Source organism: Lepidothrix coronata, unplaced genomic scaffold, assembly GCF_001604755.1.
Source record: "Lepidothrix coronata isolate B3197 unplaced genomic scaffold, Lepidothrix_coronata-1.0 Scaffold122, whole genome shotgun sequence".
Lineage (NCBI taxonomy): Eukaryota > Metazoa > Chordata > Aves > Passeriformes > Pipridae > Lepidothrix > Lepidothrix coronata.
In genome coordinates this window covers 2,383,241-2,397,969 of record NW_016690302.1, presented here as the reverse complement: position 1 = coordinate 2,397,969, position 14,729 = coordinate 2,383,241, and the positions used below count along the sequence as shown (strand labels likewise).

The 14,729-nt window shown below is 48.9% G+C and overlaps 2 protein-coding genes and 1 long non-coding RNA gene across 3 annotated transcripts; 1 reads left to right on the top strand and 2 right to left on the bottom strand.

Annotated features, from left to right (window-relative positions):
• Positions 1-68: 68 nt before the first annotated feature.
• On the top strand, positions 69-4,405 carry LOC108502632. The gene is made up of 3 exons (XR_001876537.1): positions 69-3,779; positions 4,073-4,153; positions 4,351-4,405. It is a non-coding gene; the product is annotated as an uncharacterized LOC108502632 (long non-coding RNA).
• A 298-nt stretch (positions 4,406-4,703) lies between these two features.
• Positions 4,704-10,633, bottom strand: TAS1R3 (taste 1 receptor member 3). The gene is made up of 6 exons (XM_017825745.1): positions 10,455-10,633; positions 8,786-9,086; positions 7,410-8,189; positions 7,138-7,341; positions 6,926-7,046; positions 4,704-6,418 (listed from the first exon to the last, which is right to left on the bottom strand). Exons 1-6 carry the CDS (start codon positions 10,631-10,633, stop codon positions 5,457-5,459), a joined length of 2,547 nt encoding a protein of 848 aa, XP_017681234.1. The 3' UTR covers positions 4,704-5,456.
• Positions 10,634-11,697: 1,064 nt separating this feature from the next.
• CPTP (ceramide-1-phosphate transfer protein) lies at positions 11,698-14,723 on the bottom strand. The gene is made up of 2 exons (XM_017825744.1): positions 14,594-14,723; positions 11,698-13,940 (listed from the first exon to the last, which is right to left on the bottom strand). The coding sequence occupies exons 1-2, from the start codon at positions 14,710-14,712 to the stop codon at positions 13,427-13,429; spliced, it is 633 nt and encodes a 210-aa protein (XP_017681233.1). The 5' UTR covers positions 14,713-14,723; the 3' UTR covers positions 11,698-13,426.
• Positions 14,724-14,729: the final 6 nt, after the last annotated feature.

Sequence of the window (14,729 nt, the reverse complement as noted above, 5' to 3'; positions counted from 1 at the left end):
TTCTGCTGACTAGGGAGTATAAATCAACCTTTCTTTCTTTTTTTTTCCTTTTTGTTTTTTTTTTTTTTTTTTTTTTTTTTTTTTTTTTGGGGGTTTTTTTTAGATATTATTCTATCAAGGGAGTGCTGGAGTCTTGCTACTGTATGTGCTCATTGTGCAGAACTTGTCAAGTTGTTTCCTTCAGTACCACAATAGTGACTTTGTAGCTGCAGTTGGTTCTTGGGCATTCCAGTCCCACCCCTGCTGACAGATGTGGCTGTTCCTGCTGGATGTGCACTTGCTTGGAAAAGTTATTTCCACAGAAACAGGACAGCTGCTGCCATGCAGTTCTGTTAGTGTAGCTGCAGCTTTTCCCTTTCCAAGGGGATATTCATCCCATTCCAGCTAAATCCTGGCTCCTGCTGGGATGTGGCTCTTCACTTTGATTTCATTTTGATACCTGTTGTTCTGTCCTTCGTTTTGGAGCAGTATCTTTCTCTTTTTGTTGTAATGGAAACCTGGAGCTGTCTAATCCCACTTGCAGTCCCAGGGGAATGTTTCTGAGCACAGACAGGGGCTGGCTGTTGGCAGAGAGGTGTGAGGGTGTTTTGAGAGCAGATCCCAAATGGTACAGTGAACAAATCCTTACACCTGACACCGAGTGGGACCCTCTCTGCTGAGGAGCCCTGACTGAAGCAACTGCTGTTGTACATCCCCAAGGTTTCATTTCTGTGTGGTTCCTGCTCTGAGGCTGTGGACACTTGATAAAGCAAGTTCAGGAGCCTTCAGTGGTGTGTAAGAAGCTTTTTTTTAAGGTGTCAGAAGGAGGGTATGGTGAGAGCACACCCACGCTCTGTCACGGTGCCTCATTTGATGGGACACACGTGGGGAGCTGCAGCCACTTAGTGGCATTTGGCCATGGGGCCATGCCTCAGTTAAATCCTCCTTTCTGAGGTGCCTGCTGCTGGCAGGTTTTAGGACAGGTGCTTTAAGATCAGTCTTGACTGTATATAAGCATTTTTTTTCACTGGTAAGAAGCTGCTTTTTGGTTCGTCCCGTGCTCTGTGGGTAGCGTGAACGCCCGAGATGAAGGCCAAGAGAGAACATCTTTCTCAGGATACACAACACAGTTCCATGTCCATTTGTCACCCTGAAAAACGACTCTTCAGACATTTTGGGTGTTGTTCATCCTGATAGATTTTTCGCTTCTTTCCCTGTTCCAGGTCTGTGTGCAAACACATCCCTTTGTCAGAGCCAGAGTAACGATTCCAGCCAAAGCTCCAAACGTCTGTGTTAGCTGGAGACTTGAGTCTCTCCTTCAAAAGGGAACCAGGCATTTGGGAAACTCTGTGTCACTCAGACTAGGTACTCCCCTTACTGGCCTTCTAAACTAGTTTTCTTTACAAAAGCCTCCCAAAAAGCTGCCTAATGTCTCTGAAAGCAGTGCTTTCATCATCATCCATCCCATGGGCTGGCATGGATTGCCACGTGGCTGATGGCTTCTCCAAAAGAGTGGCACTACCTAGAGCTTGACTGTGCAAACAGTACCTTTCTTTTCCTTTCCTCCTCCCAGTTCCACAGCAAAGATGCTTACCCTAACCTGGTAACCTATTCTGAAAGATTGACATTGAAAGCAATGAAGTAAATCAGGGTAAAATAATGGTGTAATTCTGCTATGTCTCCAGGAGACACTGTTAAGGAGTCTGTGACTTTACTGACAATCACTAGTGGTTCTACTTTTAAATTAATTTAAAACTTTTCTGGTCTCTTATATATATTGATTTTTCTGGCCCGCTCTGTCTTAAGGCAGAACTTGGAGGGCTGGGGGAAAAGACTCTCATTTTAATATTTCCAAAAGGGATTAAAGCTGGGGGCTGAGCTTTCACCCGTGGAAGAAACGTGTTTTATTTCCTTATGTCTTTCCAAGAGTTGCAGTTTACACACCTGCTGGGTTGTTTTTTGTTTGTTTTTATTTTTTTTGTTTGTTTTTTTGGTCTTGTTGTTAATGCTGTTGGCAGAAACTGTTCTGTGTCTTGCTGGTCTTTGCTGCTATGTTGAAATGACTGTGTTATAAACTTGTGTGTTCGTGGGTCACTCTGGAATGAGGCTGCAAATCCATAACCCAGGTGTGGGAAAGCATTAGTCTGCTGAGGAATTCAGGCTGAAGCAGCTTCACCCACAACAGGCATCCACTGCTCTGGGTGTGCTGGGTGCTGGTCCTTGAGGAACCTGCTGTTTGCAGGGAGAGCAGGAGGGTGGAGATGCCCCTGTGTGGACAGTGCAATACGTGATGGCCACTGTGTGTAAAACAAACCCCTGATCCCCCCCCGTGGTGTCCAGTGGAGAGGGTGGAGTGAGTGGAAGGTCAGGCCTGAATCTTTGCTAGATCCCAATTTTCACAAGAGACAGGAGATTTCCCAGATCCCATCCTTGGCTTTCAGTGCATGCTCACGTGTCTTTCCACCAAGGGGGGCCTCGGGACCTGCCTGTGCCAGTGTCTCCTGTTGGGCACAGCATTCCCTGCTGTGCCAGGTGGAAGGAAGTTTGCAGGCTGGAGTGCTGCAGATCCATCTGTTTTCTCTCACCAGGGCCTCAAATTTATCCCTGATTTAATGTCAGTGACTGAGCTCCAGCTCCAGCGAGGGGTTTGCTGTGCAGGGCATTGAAACAACCTCAAATCAGGAGCCTTCAGTGGCTGACATTTTTATTCTGGAAGTGAGACCCTCGACTGAGCTTAAGGCTCACCCGTCCCTGCCAACAGATTTAACAGCAGGTTTGTCTGGAGGATCGTGGAAAATGATGAGGAAACAGTTTGGGATGACACCTCCTCCCCAAAGGAGGCAGGATCTGTAGGGGGAGTGTATCCACCTGGTATATTAACTCTGAGGAGTTTTTGGCAAATAAGTCTTAAAAGCACTGCTATTGTCTTTTACCTCCTATTAATAAATCTCCCTTTTCCAAGGTAACAGTCCCCTGGACACTTTATCCAAAGGTTTATTGGATGGCAAGCAATGATGCACAGACATTGACTTTTGCTATTATTTTTGTTCTCTTCAAGTGGGCAGTCCCCTCCTGAGACTTGACAGCTCATGAGTTGATGTAATTGTTTTTGTTTTTTGCATTTAACTGGATTGTAATAAGATTGACTTAAAATTATTAATTCTAATCAGTGATTAGAAATACATGTAAAGAATTTTATGTACAGTAGAGGAACAAAGTTACATGATTTTAAATAATGAAAATCCAGACTATCACCTATCCTAGAATTGGTTCTACTCAAAGAGTGACCTCTTATTAGCATGGACTGCACTGTTCCTGTTAAATGTCTATTGCATAATTGAATTCTTTTTTGTAGATATTGTATTAAAACCCAAGTGTCTGTATAGTTAATATATAGCTGCTTATGTGTAAATGCTATTTTAAACACTAAAAAGCTTTTAATTTTATGTGATAACCTCGGTGTACGTCTTCAGTTCTTTGCACTGTTGCATTTTACCTTTTAGTCAAGATTGATGAAATGCTGGTTGAATCTTCCTCTTATTTTTTGTCCCCCAAGTTTTGTCCTCTCAAGAAGATTCAGGAGGTGCTGATAGGCAGGGGGGAGTTTTGTGAGGGCTCCAGAGAGCTGGAGGAAAAACCCCTGTTTTCCCAGACATGAGCTGGAACAAGTTGTCCTGCCTGCAGCCCCAGGACTTGAATGTGCTGCTAAAACCCATCAGTGTATTCAGCTGTTCCATGGGAATATTCCCCATTTCTGGACTCTCCAAGGTAGGATCATTAGGACACCACTTTATTCTCTGGTAAGCATTAAACCACGGGATGTTTATTATGAATTACCAGGCTCCCTGCAGGGTCTGAGGGGTTCAGTTGCACTCAAATGATTTAAAAGCCTTTTCCATCCTAAATCATTCCATATACAAAGGACAACCCCAGCTTGAGGAGGCAGATTCCCTCTTCCCAGCTGGTAGAGATCAGATGGAGCAAAGGGAGGGTCAAACATTGTTTAAATACCACAAATTTTAGCCAGCATTTCCCAGTGAGGTGAATATCAAAGGATCAGAATTTAGGTGAATATTAAATCGTCCAAATTCAGGTGAACATTGAATGATCAGAATTTTGGACATGCTCTTGCAGCCTTTCACTGCAGGGCCTGATGGGCCCCAGCTGACCCAGGGTGAGTTGTCTGCAGGTGACTGGAGCTGCTTGAAAAGTCTCATCAGCTGCTTTTCCCTCCCTCTCTCCCTCCCCTGAAAGAAAACTCAGCCTGTCATGGCTCTGGCTGTGATCAGAGTTGGCTTTCTGGCTGCTGCCAATAGAGGTAAATGGATTTTTTTTTTCCTTCTCTATTTCTGGAATGATGATGATCAAAAGCTACTTAAGGCTTCTCTGCTATGGAATCACAGCCCTGGAGCAAGGAATACTGAGAGGCTCAGGTGCAACAACATCCTCATGAAGACTTGCTGCAGGCTCCAGGAGCAAGGACTCCGGGCTTCAGGTCAGAGTTTTGGTATTTTTAATCACACTGAGAGGAGTATTTTTGTATGCAGGTGTTCACAAAAATCTAGGACAAGTAGTTTTGCAGTGCACCAGAAAGTTCTTTTTTTTTTTTTTTTTTAAAGAATGAAAATATTTCCTGGTTTAGATTAATTTGCCAGTTCTTTAATTGAGCTGAACTGATGAGTTAATTTGCAACAGCACCCAGTGGAGAGATGGAAAAACTTTAATATAGGGAATAAAAGGGCAGTAATGGAAAAACTTTAATGTAGGGAATAAAGGAGTAATATAGTTGCTTGTTAAAGCAGGTGGGGAAGAGAAAAGATCTTGGTGATGTGACTTGGTACTGTTTGGCAGCAATGTGGAGTTTTTGGTGATCTTTGTGTGGTTTTTGGGGTGGAGGAACTTTGTGCCATGGCTTGGGGTGGTGTGATCTGCACACTGCTCATTTCCATGTGCCTGGGCCCGATTTCCATGTCCTTTGCAAACACATGTGAACGAAACACAAATGAGTGAGCTGCAATTTGAATGGGTAATGCTCTTTATATCGTACACACAGCTGCTGTTACTTATCAGAATGTTCTTTTTATTCCTCTGGTGTTGGATATATTTGAAAATTCTTCTAAGGCTTGGGAAAGGATTCATGGCTTTACCTCTGGAGCAGTTATTTAGTTAATTAGAAGGGGAAATCACCAGCAGTGTTTACAGGGAAGTGTTCTGGGTGAGGCTTCCTGCTCACATTGCCAGAGCTGAGAGAGAAATTCATATAAAATATCACTACTGAAGATTGGTTGATTAACTGAACCTGCTTTTGGCTGTTTGTGGGGGATGGAACAGGCCATTCCAGAGAGGATGGATCTGCTCCTCTGGAGCATTTGGCTTTAGCTGGTTGAGCAGAGCCCTGTGCTTTCACAGCTGGTGGTTGTGCCCGGGGCCAGAGAGTGCTCATAAACAGAATTATCTCATTAAAATACAGCCAGCTTTTACTGAGGAGCAGGTGACAATGGGTCTGGTTTATTGTTTGCTGAGTCCTCCTCTGGCTCCTCTTGGATGGAATTCTGGAAACAATCCACCGTGTTCATCTCGGGCTTGAACAAGATGATGTAGCATTTGGGGGCGTAGTTGGTCACCAGGATGCCCAGGCTGATGATCAGGATGGTGGCAATCTGAGTGACAGGCCTGAGGACTGTCCCCAGCGTGGCAAAGATGGCCACAAAGAAGATCCAGACGATGAAGTAGATGAGGATGGCAAAGGTGATGCCCCTGGCAAGGTTGTACTTCTTGCCCGGCGTTTGCACCATGAAGGTGCCCAGGAAGCACACGAGGGCCAGGCAGCCGTTGAGGCTGTGCAGGAGGGCAAAGGCCGCCCAGGACTTGGTGCTGCACACCAGCAGCACCTCTTTGGGCAGGGATTTGTAGTCAGGGCCCAGGTAGGCAGGGCCCAGGTAGAGGTGGCAGAGGCAGAGCAAGCCCTGGACGAGCAGGCACAAGGCAATGAGGAGCCAGGACCTCCTGTGGGTTACCCAGCGCAGCAGGGAGGGGGCATAGCTGGGGAACTCTGTCACCAGGGTGATCTCCAGGGTCTTGATGAGGAAGGTGGAGAAGCAGCCGTTGAGGCACAGGGCGTGGACCACCTCCTGCATGGCACAGTGGGTGTCACTGGGCTTCCCCACGTAGAGGCAGCAGCTGAGGCTCAGCAGTGCCAGGCACAGCAGGGCAAAGAGGCTCCTCTCGGCCCCAGCAGCCTGCACCAGGGGGGTCTGCAGGTTCCTCAGGAGGAGCAGAGCTGTCAGGCAGGTCAGGAGGATGGTGATGGACATCAGGACCAGCAGGGCGATGGTGAGGGGCTCGTCCCAGAAGAGGAACCTCTCGCTGCGCTGGTAGCACTGGGTGCTCTGGGCAGGGGCCCACTGCTGCTGCAGGCAGGGGATGCACTTGGAGTCGTCTGGGAAGGAGCAGTGAGGGCATGATGACCACCCAGCCCTTGAGGATGGATCACAGATGTGGGTTAGGATGTCCCTGCCTCCAAAGTGTCTTGGAACTCCAAAGCTTGTGACAGTTCACTCTGTTTTTTTTTTTCCCCACCCTTCTCCCCAAAGGACTTGCTTTTCTTAGCTCTTGTTTCCCTTCCCCAGAAAGCTTCCAAAAGATCCCAGAATTTCATCATATGCCTTTCTCTCCCACCTGTGACCCCAGAATTTCATCACAGCCCTCTCTCCTACCTCTTGAGGTAAAATACATACACGTTGTCCTCGTGCAATCCCTCTGGGCTCAGCAGAGGCAGGTCCCCAGGGAAGATTTCTAGGGCAAGACTGAGCAAAGCACAGCAGAGCAGGGAGGCAAATCCCCTGCACTGGCAGTGCTTCATGGAGGAAGAGCTCACCACTGGTTGTTACCTCAACCAGCAGATAGACATAATGCAGTTAAAGCCTTCAGATTTCTCAGACCTCACCTTCACTGTTCCAGAAGGTATTTTCTTGACAGTCCGTGCAGTCATAGCAGCAGAGGTTGAATCCTTTTACCCTTCTGACTTGTCCTGGTTTGCAGTGCCTGAAGCACTCTGATGTGGGCGCCTGGCAAAGGGAGGAGTGAACATCAGCCAGGCACTTCCAGGAGAATTGTATCACCAAAGAAGTCAGAAGGAATTGGCTGGGCCATCTTTACCTTTTGATCTGGAGTGTGAAACTGGATCTGGGACTCCTCGATGTGCAGGGACTCTTTATAGTCACCTACAGACAGGTACCTAAGGATGCCATTCTTCCAGGACCACAATATGAGCTTGTAGCCAGTGTTTGTGCTGTGGGACTGATCAAACCTGTAGCTTTGGCCGTTCACCTCGAACGGGAGAGCGTCCATGTAGTACAGCAGCTGAGGAGAGAACGGAAATTGGGGTTATAATGAAAAGTGGCTGTTTGTCCCCCCCGGCCTTTACTCACCTGCCAGGATCTGATGGGTGTTTTGGGACAGGCTTTGGAGGTGCACCCCAGGGCTCTGTGCAGAGCATAGGCCACGCTGTACACAGCCATGTGCACAGGCTGCACCTGGGTGATGCTCAGCAGGAAGGAGAGGTCCCCCAGGGAGATGTTGTCACACTCCTGGCACTGCAGGTCCAGCACGTTGGTGCTCATGAGCTGGTTGAGTTCTCTGGACTGCTGGCAAAATTCGTCCTGCTGAACAGAGGTAAAGAGGTCAGCAACATACTTCTGGAAGCCAGGGACTGTGCCTGTTTTTGTCACAAAGCCTAAGACTGTCCCAATGCTCTGAATATTTGGGATGGAGGTAGGTAAGTCAGACAGCATCCAGGCCTGGCTGCCAATCCAGACTCTCTTGCTCAGTCCCATCTTGACGGCTTGTTCCAGCAGGGCCTGGGCTGACAGAGTATAGGCAAAAAGGACAATGATGTTGACTTTGGTCCTATTAATTAAGTTAATGGCCTCTTCCAGTTGTTTTTTGTCACTGGGCTCAGTCACGTCTGTAGGAATTATGCCCTCGAAGGCAATGCAGATGTTGTTATTTCCAGCTGTGGTTAAGAAGAGTTCCTGGGCTCCTTGGCCATACTCATCATCGCTTGCAATGGTGCCAATCCAGTTCCACCCAAACCTGTTGAGGAGCTGGACCACAGCTTCCACCACGTTCTTGTCTCCGGGGAGAGTGCGGTAGAAGGACGGGAACAGCTCGGCGTTGCTGAGCTTCTCACTGCTGGCTGCATAGCTCACCTGCAGGGTGGGAGGGACAGGGGGAGGCAAAGAGGGGTGTCCAGGTCATTCTCCACCTTCTTTTCTTAGTGTTAGTGCCCTAAGGTTTCAAAAATGCTGGTCAGGATAGTGGGAAGAACTCATCCATCTTGGCTGCATTTACTGTCTCCTTCCACTTATCATTAATGACAGTGATAATTAGCTGCTTTCTACACAGGGTGACACCCCCAAAATTCAATTATATCTTAGCTCAGGGCTAAATTTCCCCAACCCTCTGTTGTGGTAACTGAGTATTTAGTCACGTTTTCTCATGTGTAGTCAAGTATTTTAGTCAGTATGTTCATGAGATCCTCCCAGTTTACACTGGGAGCTCTGTTATTCCCATTTCACATGGATCACAGTGGTCTGAGTTCTCCCTGTTCTCTCTGGGTGGTTAAACACTGTAGTGTCTCCAGGAGGGAATTTGACTGACCTACCCAAGATCACCCAGGAAACCTGTGGCAAAGACAGGAACTGCACTTTAACAATCCGTGTTCCCAGAGCATGGACAACGCTGTCGATCCAAACCCTTCCCCACCAGAAAGAAGGATTCCTGCTTCTCCAGAGAGGTTCTTTACCTGTGGGATGAAGAAGGTGCTGAACAGTTTGGCTGTCACCAGAGAGAGATCCGACTTGTGGGGCCCGATCACGGCGGTCACGCGGGGCTGGCAGTCGGTGGAGTCGCACAGAATTCCAGTGCCTGCGGTGTCATTCCGGGTCAGGAACATCAGGCTGGCCTGCAGGGCCACCAGGGGCTCAAAGCAGCTGTCATAGATGTCATAGCCCAGTGTCACCCCTGGCAGGAGGGAGGTGGAATTGTTGATCTCATCGACAGCGAACTTCATCCCCAGAGCCCAGATCAGCCCATCCATGTTCAACCTGCAGGAGGAGGAGGAGGAGGCAGGAACTACAGGGGTTGTTACAACAGGGAGCAGCTTATTCCATGGGTTTTTTTACACTTTGCATCCTGTCTGTGGCCAAGCCAGGCATTTGTGGCACTGTCAGCAGCCAGAGCACCCCTGGACCCGTTTGTAAATTTTCTACTGTGAGAGTCTGAGCACTTTTCAAATCTAATTAATCTTGTCTGCCAGCAAATATATCCTTGGAGCTTCCCAGGAGAAGGAACAGAGTATGGAGACAAGTATGTTTAGCTCTGAGGGTCAAGACCTGCTCTCAGCTTTGTGTGCTTCACTCCTAAAACCAGAGATTCCCAAGGTGCTAATTCAGGATAAATGTCCTTCTTCCCGGGATTTTCCTCCCACCTGTATCTCAGTACACTGAACATATTCCCTGCCCCAGGGCCTGTGAAGATGGAAGGATTTTGGCCCCTTTTGGCTTTCCTGTGCTTTGTTGCTGCCAAAGCAGGAGCAGGACACCAACTTCTCCTCCTCACAGAGCTGTGAGGAGCTTGTAATGGGGTGCTGTTGAACCTCCTTGGTGTGAGTGAGTAGGAAATACCGATCACACACCAGCAGACGTGCAAGCCAGGGGATTTTCTTCCCTGCTTTGCCTTTTGCACAGTACTGAGTGTCCTTTTACCTCATAATCTGCCTGTGGAGAGCAGGGCATGGAGCAAAAGCAGCACTGCCACCTTTATGTGTGAGATTCAAGCACTAAGGGAGCCAAGTGCTGCTAAAAGCTTCCATCAAAACAGGTGCCCGAAGTCTGACAGCAGAGTGGCATCAAGAAAACACAAACCCACTTTCCATTTTGGGATCAGAAGCTGACATTCCCTTACCCCAGTGCTCCAGCACCTCAGAGCTCCTCTTTGCTCCATCCCACCTTCAGTGTTGGCTGTGACACCACCAGAAGAACCACTTTCCTTTCTCCCCCCAGCCCTGGTGAAGCCAAAATTGCTCTTATCTCCCACACACCACTAGGATGACTTGACTTTTTCCTTTCTCCCTCCAGCCCTGGTGAAGCCAAAATTGCTCTTATTCCCCACACACCACTAGGATGACTTTCCTTTCTCTCCCCTGGTGAAGCCAGAATTGCTCTTGTCTCCCACGCACCACTAGGATGACTTGACTTTTTCCTTTCTCCCCCCAGCCCTGGTGAAGCCAAAATTGCTCTTATTTCCCACACACCCCTAGGATGACTTGACTTTTTCCTTTCTCCCTCCAGCCCTGGTGAAGCCAAAATTGCTCTTATTCCCCACACACCACTAGGATGACTTAACTTTTTCCTTTCTCCCCCCAGCCCTGGTGAAGCCAGCATGGCTCTTACCTCTCACACAACCCCTCTTACCTCTCACACACCACCGGGGTGGGCTCCAAGCGCATCGACAGGTTCAGGGTGTCCTTCCCAAACGGGAAGAGCCCTCCCAGGATATAATCCCCGGGCCTCCTGAACTGAGCCGACAGGCACGTGGGGCTGAGGGCTCCTGCACAACCCAAACCCAGGCACAGCAGCAGCTCAGGGACCATTTTTGGCTGTCTGGGGGGGGGAAGAAATCTCTGAGTGACTGTGGGAGAGGGAAGAGGAGCAGGGGGGATCCAGCTTTATCACTTTAAATAGAACTCGGAGATGGAAATATTGGGCAAGAATTTGTTTAGCAAAATGCATTAATTTAACTCTGTGCTCAGCGGGCAGTAGTCAAATATGCAGCAATGCCCTCTGAGTGCTCTTGGTTGGAAAACCACTGCCCTCATCCTGCTTTCCTTTGCTCAGAGTGAATTACCAAATTCTTTTGGCACAGCTCTGGAAATTGGGCTTCCTCTGGGATAGGTGGTAAAAAACTCAGGTGGCCCACTCTGATTTTTGTAAAACCTCTTTTTTTGTAAGAGGTTTACACAGCAGTAATTTTTATTTATATATTTTTCAAATTCAGGGTCACCCCACGATGGAGATAACCAGCTCTTCCTCAGGGCATCACAGGAATTTGCCTGGAGAAGGCCAGTCCTGGGTCACAAGGTTGGTGCTTGTTATTTTTTAGGAAGTTTTTACTGGCTGGTTGAATTTTTTTTCCTCACACTGAGCTATGATATTGATTTCAGTTGAAAAACTTCAGGTTTAGGTACAAGTTCTCAGCGAAGCAATTTAGGCAGGATCATGGCTTGCATTTCTCCTGTCAGGTTTGGATTTCAGCACACAGGATAGCTCTGAATGAAAAGTTCAGTTTACTGCATTTTATTGGTTTATTATATATTTATGCTGTATTATAAAACTGATGCACCAAGTTGCACCAAAGTGATGCACCAAGGCTGCAATACTTCCCTTGAATGAGGAGAAGCAAATACATTGTAGAGAGTTAAATACACCAGTAGTTCAGGCAAGCAACAGTTGTAGCTGTGTTATATATAGGTATGTTTGTACAGACATATTGTTAAGGGTACTTTCCCTTTAATGGAATATTTAAGTGATAGGTTTAAATATGTAACTTCTTTTAAAAAGCTCAACTTGATCTCCAGGTAAATGAAACAGACTCTGCCAGTGAGAGAAGATCAGAGTAGATAACAGTGTAAGACCATCCAACCCCACAATCCCAGAGCACATTCCCATAAAGGACACTCCTCAGAAGCACATTATTCACGTAATTTTATGTCCAGTTAATCCAGTTTCCATGAGGTAACAGTGATTTGCTGGATCACACAGTGTTACATTATGCCCAAAAGACACAATCAGAACATGGTACAGCTTGTGAGGTTCCCCCTCCTCCCCCAAACATTCACATCACCCTGGACTAAACATGTAGTGCTTTCTCAGCTTTCCAGAAGCTCAGTAAATTCCATTTTCATCCTTTGGCTATTACAGTGATTTGCAGTAGAAGCCATGTAGTGATTTACATACAGTACAAGTGTGGATTTCTCCCCAGTCAGAGAAATCGTTTTTGTAGGCATTTAACACATTCATTAACCAAAAAAAAACCAACCACCACATGAGCACACAACGTAGAAGCACAGCTGGAACCCAGCTCAGGTGCAGTCTGCAGCCTGGGCTGGACACAGATTAGGAATTGGTCCTCATCCCAAGTGCAAAGAGCATGGATTTAATGGGCAGGGGAAGGGCACAGGAGGTGCTGCTGAGGGGATCTGGGACATCCACCCCCAGCTCCTTCAGCTCTGGGGAACACAGGTTTAGCAGCAGTGTGTGACCACACATCCTTCACTCAGTTACATTCTCAAGGTTAAACCCCCCCCAGAATCCCCCCAAACCCCCCAGATGCAATGAAGCTGATAAACACAAGTGGCCAGGGGAGATCAAGGGGAGTGTAAATGTGTTCAGACCCCACCTCGTGTCACACAAGGCCACAACTAGTGGTCTAAATGCACAGAAGCTGCTGAATTGCAGAGTTTGGCTTTAAAAAGAAACCACCTCCCCTCCCAGCCTTGCTGGAGAGCTGGAGGTGACTCCAGCAACAAAAAAAGAAATCCCTTAAGCAGCTCATAGTGCTGTGAGTTCTCTTCTTAGTCTCGAGGTCTACACACACACTGACATAGATATAAAATACAGATCATACATGTATATATGTACAACACACACAGATAGAAAAAAAACCTGGAACATCTTTTTTCTGCCTCCCTGAATAGCTTGGCCAGCTCCCTGCTGGGAAGGGAAAGGAAATCCTTAAGCTCATACTGCTGTGGGGTTTTTTTTTGCTTAGTGTCAAGCTCCACACACACCCTGACATAGACATAAAATACATGCATGATATGTGTTTTATGTGTATAACATAAATAGATGTAAAAAACCTGGTACATCTTTTTCTGTTCTAAGGTGAGGCACCCTGAATAGCTTGGTTAAATGGTCAGCTCCCTGCTGGAGAGGGAAAGGAAATCCTTAAAGCTCCTGCTGCTGTGAGGGGTTTTTTTCTTACTGTAGACCTCCACGCTAGGATATAAAATACATTTCATACATGTATCTATATATAACGTACATAGATAAAAAAAACCCTGGTTCATATTTCTCTGTTCCAAGGTGAGGCACCCTGAATAGCTTGGCTAAGTGGTCAGATCCCTGCTGGGAAGGGAAAGGAAATCCTTAAGCCTGGGAGGAGTCGTCCCCCCCCAGACACTGACACAGATATAAAATACATGTATGATATGTGTTTTATATGTATCACATAAATAGATATAAAAACCCCTGGTATATGTTTTGTGAGGTGAGGCACCCAGAGTAGCTTGGCTAAGTGGGAAGGGGAAGGTGGAGGTGCCCACGGGCAGAGAGCCAGAGAAACACTTGATTTTCACCCCAGTCCTGCTGGGATGTGCCCCCTCCTGTCAGGGCAGGTCCAGCAGGCTGTGCTGGGCAAAGAGCTCCTGGGTGATGCCATAGACACTCTGGATGTAGGGAATGGCCTCCCCCAGCATGTCCACGGCCTGCTCGGGGGGGCCCACGTTCATGACCTCCAGGAAGGCGTCCCGGGAGGGCAGGGCACAGAAGGCCAGCGTGGCGGCCTTGCGGACCACCCAGGGGTGGTGTTTGGCCAGCGAGGCGTTGTAGGAGTCCGTGCAGATGGTGGAGGTCCGGGAATCCCTGTGGCCCGTGCGCAGCCCCTCCAGGAAGAGCTGCAGCCAGAGCAGGGCGCGGTGCAGCCGCAGCACCGTCCGGCACCCGGAGTCGGGGCGGCCCCGCAGCTCCGCCGGCCCCCGGGAGAGCTCGAATTCCACCATGGACTGCAGCGACTCGTAGTGCTGCCCCTGCTCCCCCCGGCGGTGCCGCTCCATGATCTGCACCTTGGCAACGGCGTCCTTGGAGATGAAGCCGAAGACGGCGCCGAGGCTCTGCAGGAACCTGGGGGACCATGGAATTACGGAATGGTTTGGGATGGAAGGGACCTTAAAGAGCATCCATGGGCAGGGTTAGGGTTAGGTCACCTTCCACTATCCGAGGTGGCTCCAAAGCCCGTCCAACCTGGCCTTGGACACTTCCAGGGATCCAGGGGCAGCCACAGCTTCTCTGGGCAACCTGTGCCAGGAAGGAAGAATTCCTTCCCAATCTCCCATCCAACCCTGCCCTCTGGCAGTGGGAAGCCATTTGCTGTTTCCTATCCCTCCATCCCTTGTCCCCAGTCCCTCTCCAGCTCTCCTGGAGCCCCTTTAGGCCCTGCAAGGGGCTCTCAGCTCTCCCTGGAGCCTTCTCTCCTCCAGGTGAACCCCCCCAGCTCTCCCAGCCTGGCTCCAGAGCAGAGGGGCTCCAGCCCTTGGAGCATCTCTGTGCCCTCCTCTGGACTCGCATCCTCCTTACCCCGGAGGCCGCAGGGCTGCGCACAGATGTCCATCCCCAGAAACCATTTTTTTTTCCCCGTGGGAGCTTCCTTCCTGCCCTAACACTGTAATTCTTTGACGTTCCCACCTGCCTCAAGGAACAGCTGACCCGCCACTGACGCCCCGTGCGCTGTCACTCCCCGCTCCCGTCCAAAGTCGCTGTGCGCGGGGGGCACTCACCGGATGAGCCCCCACCAGCCGCTCAGGCAGGGCTCCAGCAGCCCCTCCCGCCGCTCGGTCACGCACCCCCGGAAGGCGTCCAGAACCTCCCTGAGGCTGAACGCGCCCGCGGCCGCCATCGCCCCGCGCCGCCTCC

Coding starts and splice junctions, on each gene's coding strand:
- TAS1R3 (XM_017825745.1), bottom strand. CDS start 10,633: ATGGTCCCTGAGCTGCTGCTGTGCCTGGGTTTGGGTTGTGCAGGAGCC. Junction 7,047..7,137: donor TTCACACTCCAGATCAAAAG/GTAAAGATGGCC, acceptor TCCCTTTGCCAG/GCGCCCACATCAGAGTGCTT. Junction 6,419..6,925: donor TACCTTCTGGAACAGTGAAG/GTGAGGTCTGAG, acceptor GCTCCTTCCCAG/ACGACTCCAAGTGCATCCCC.
- CPTP (XM_017825744.1), bottom strand. CDS start 14,712: ATGGCGGCCGCGGGCGCGTTCAGCCTCAGGGAGGTTCTGGACGCCTTC. Junction 13,941..14,593: donor GGCTGGTGGGGGCTCATCCG/GTGAGTGCCCCC, acceptor ATGGTCCCCCAG/GTTCCTGCAGAGCCTCGGCG.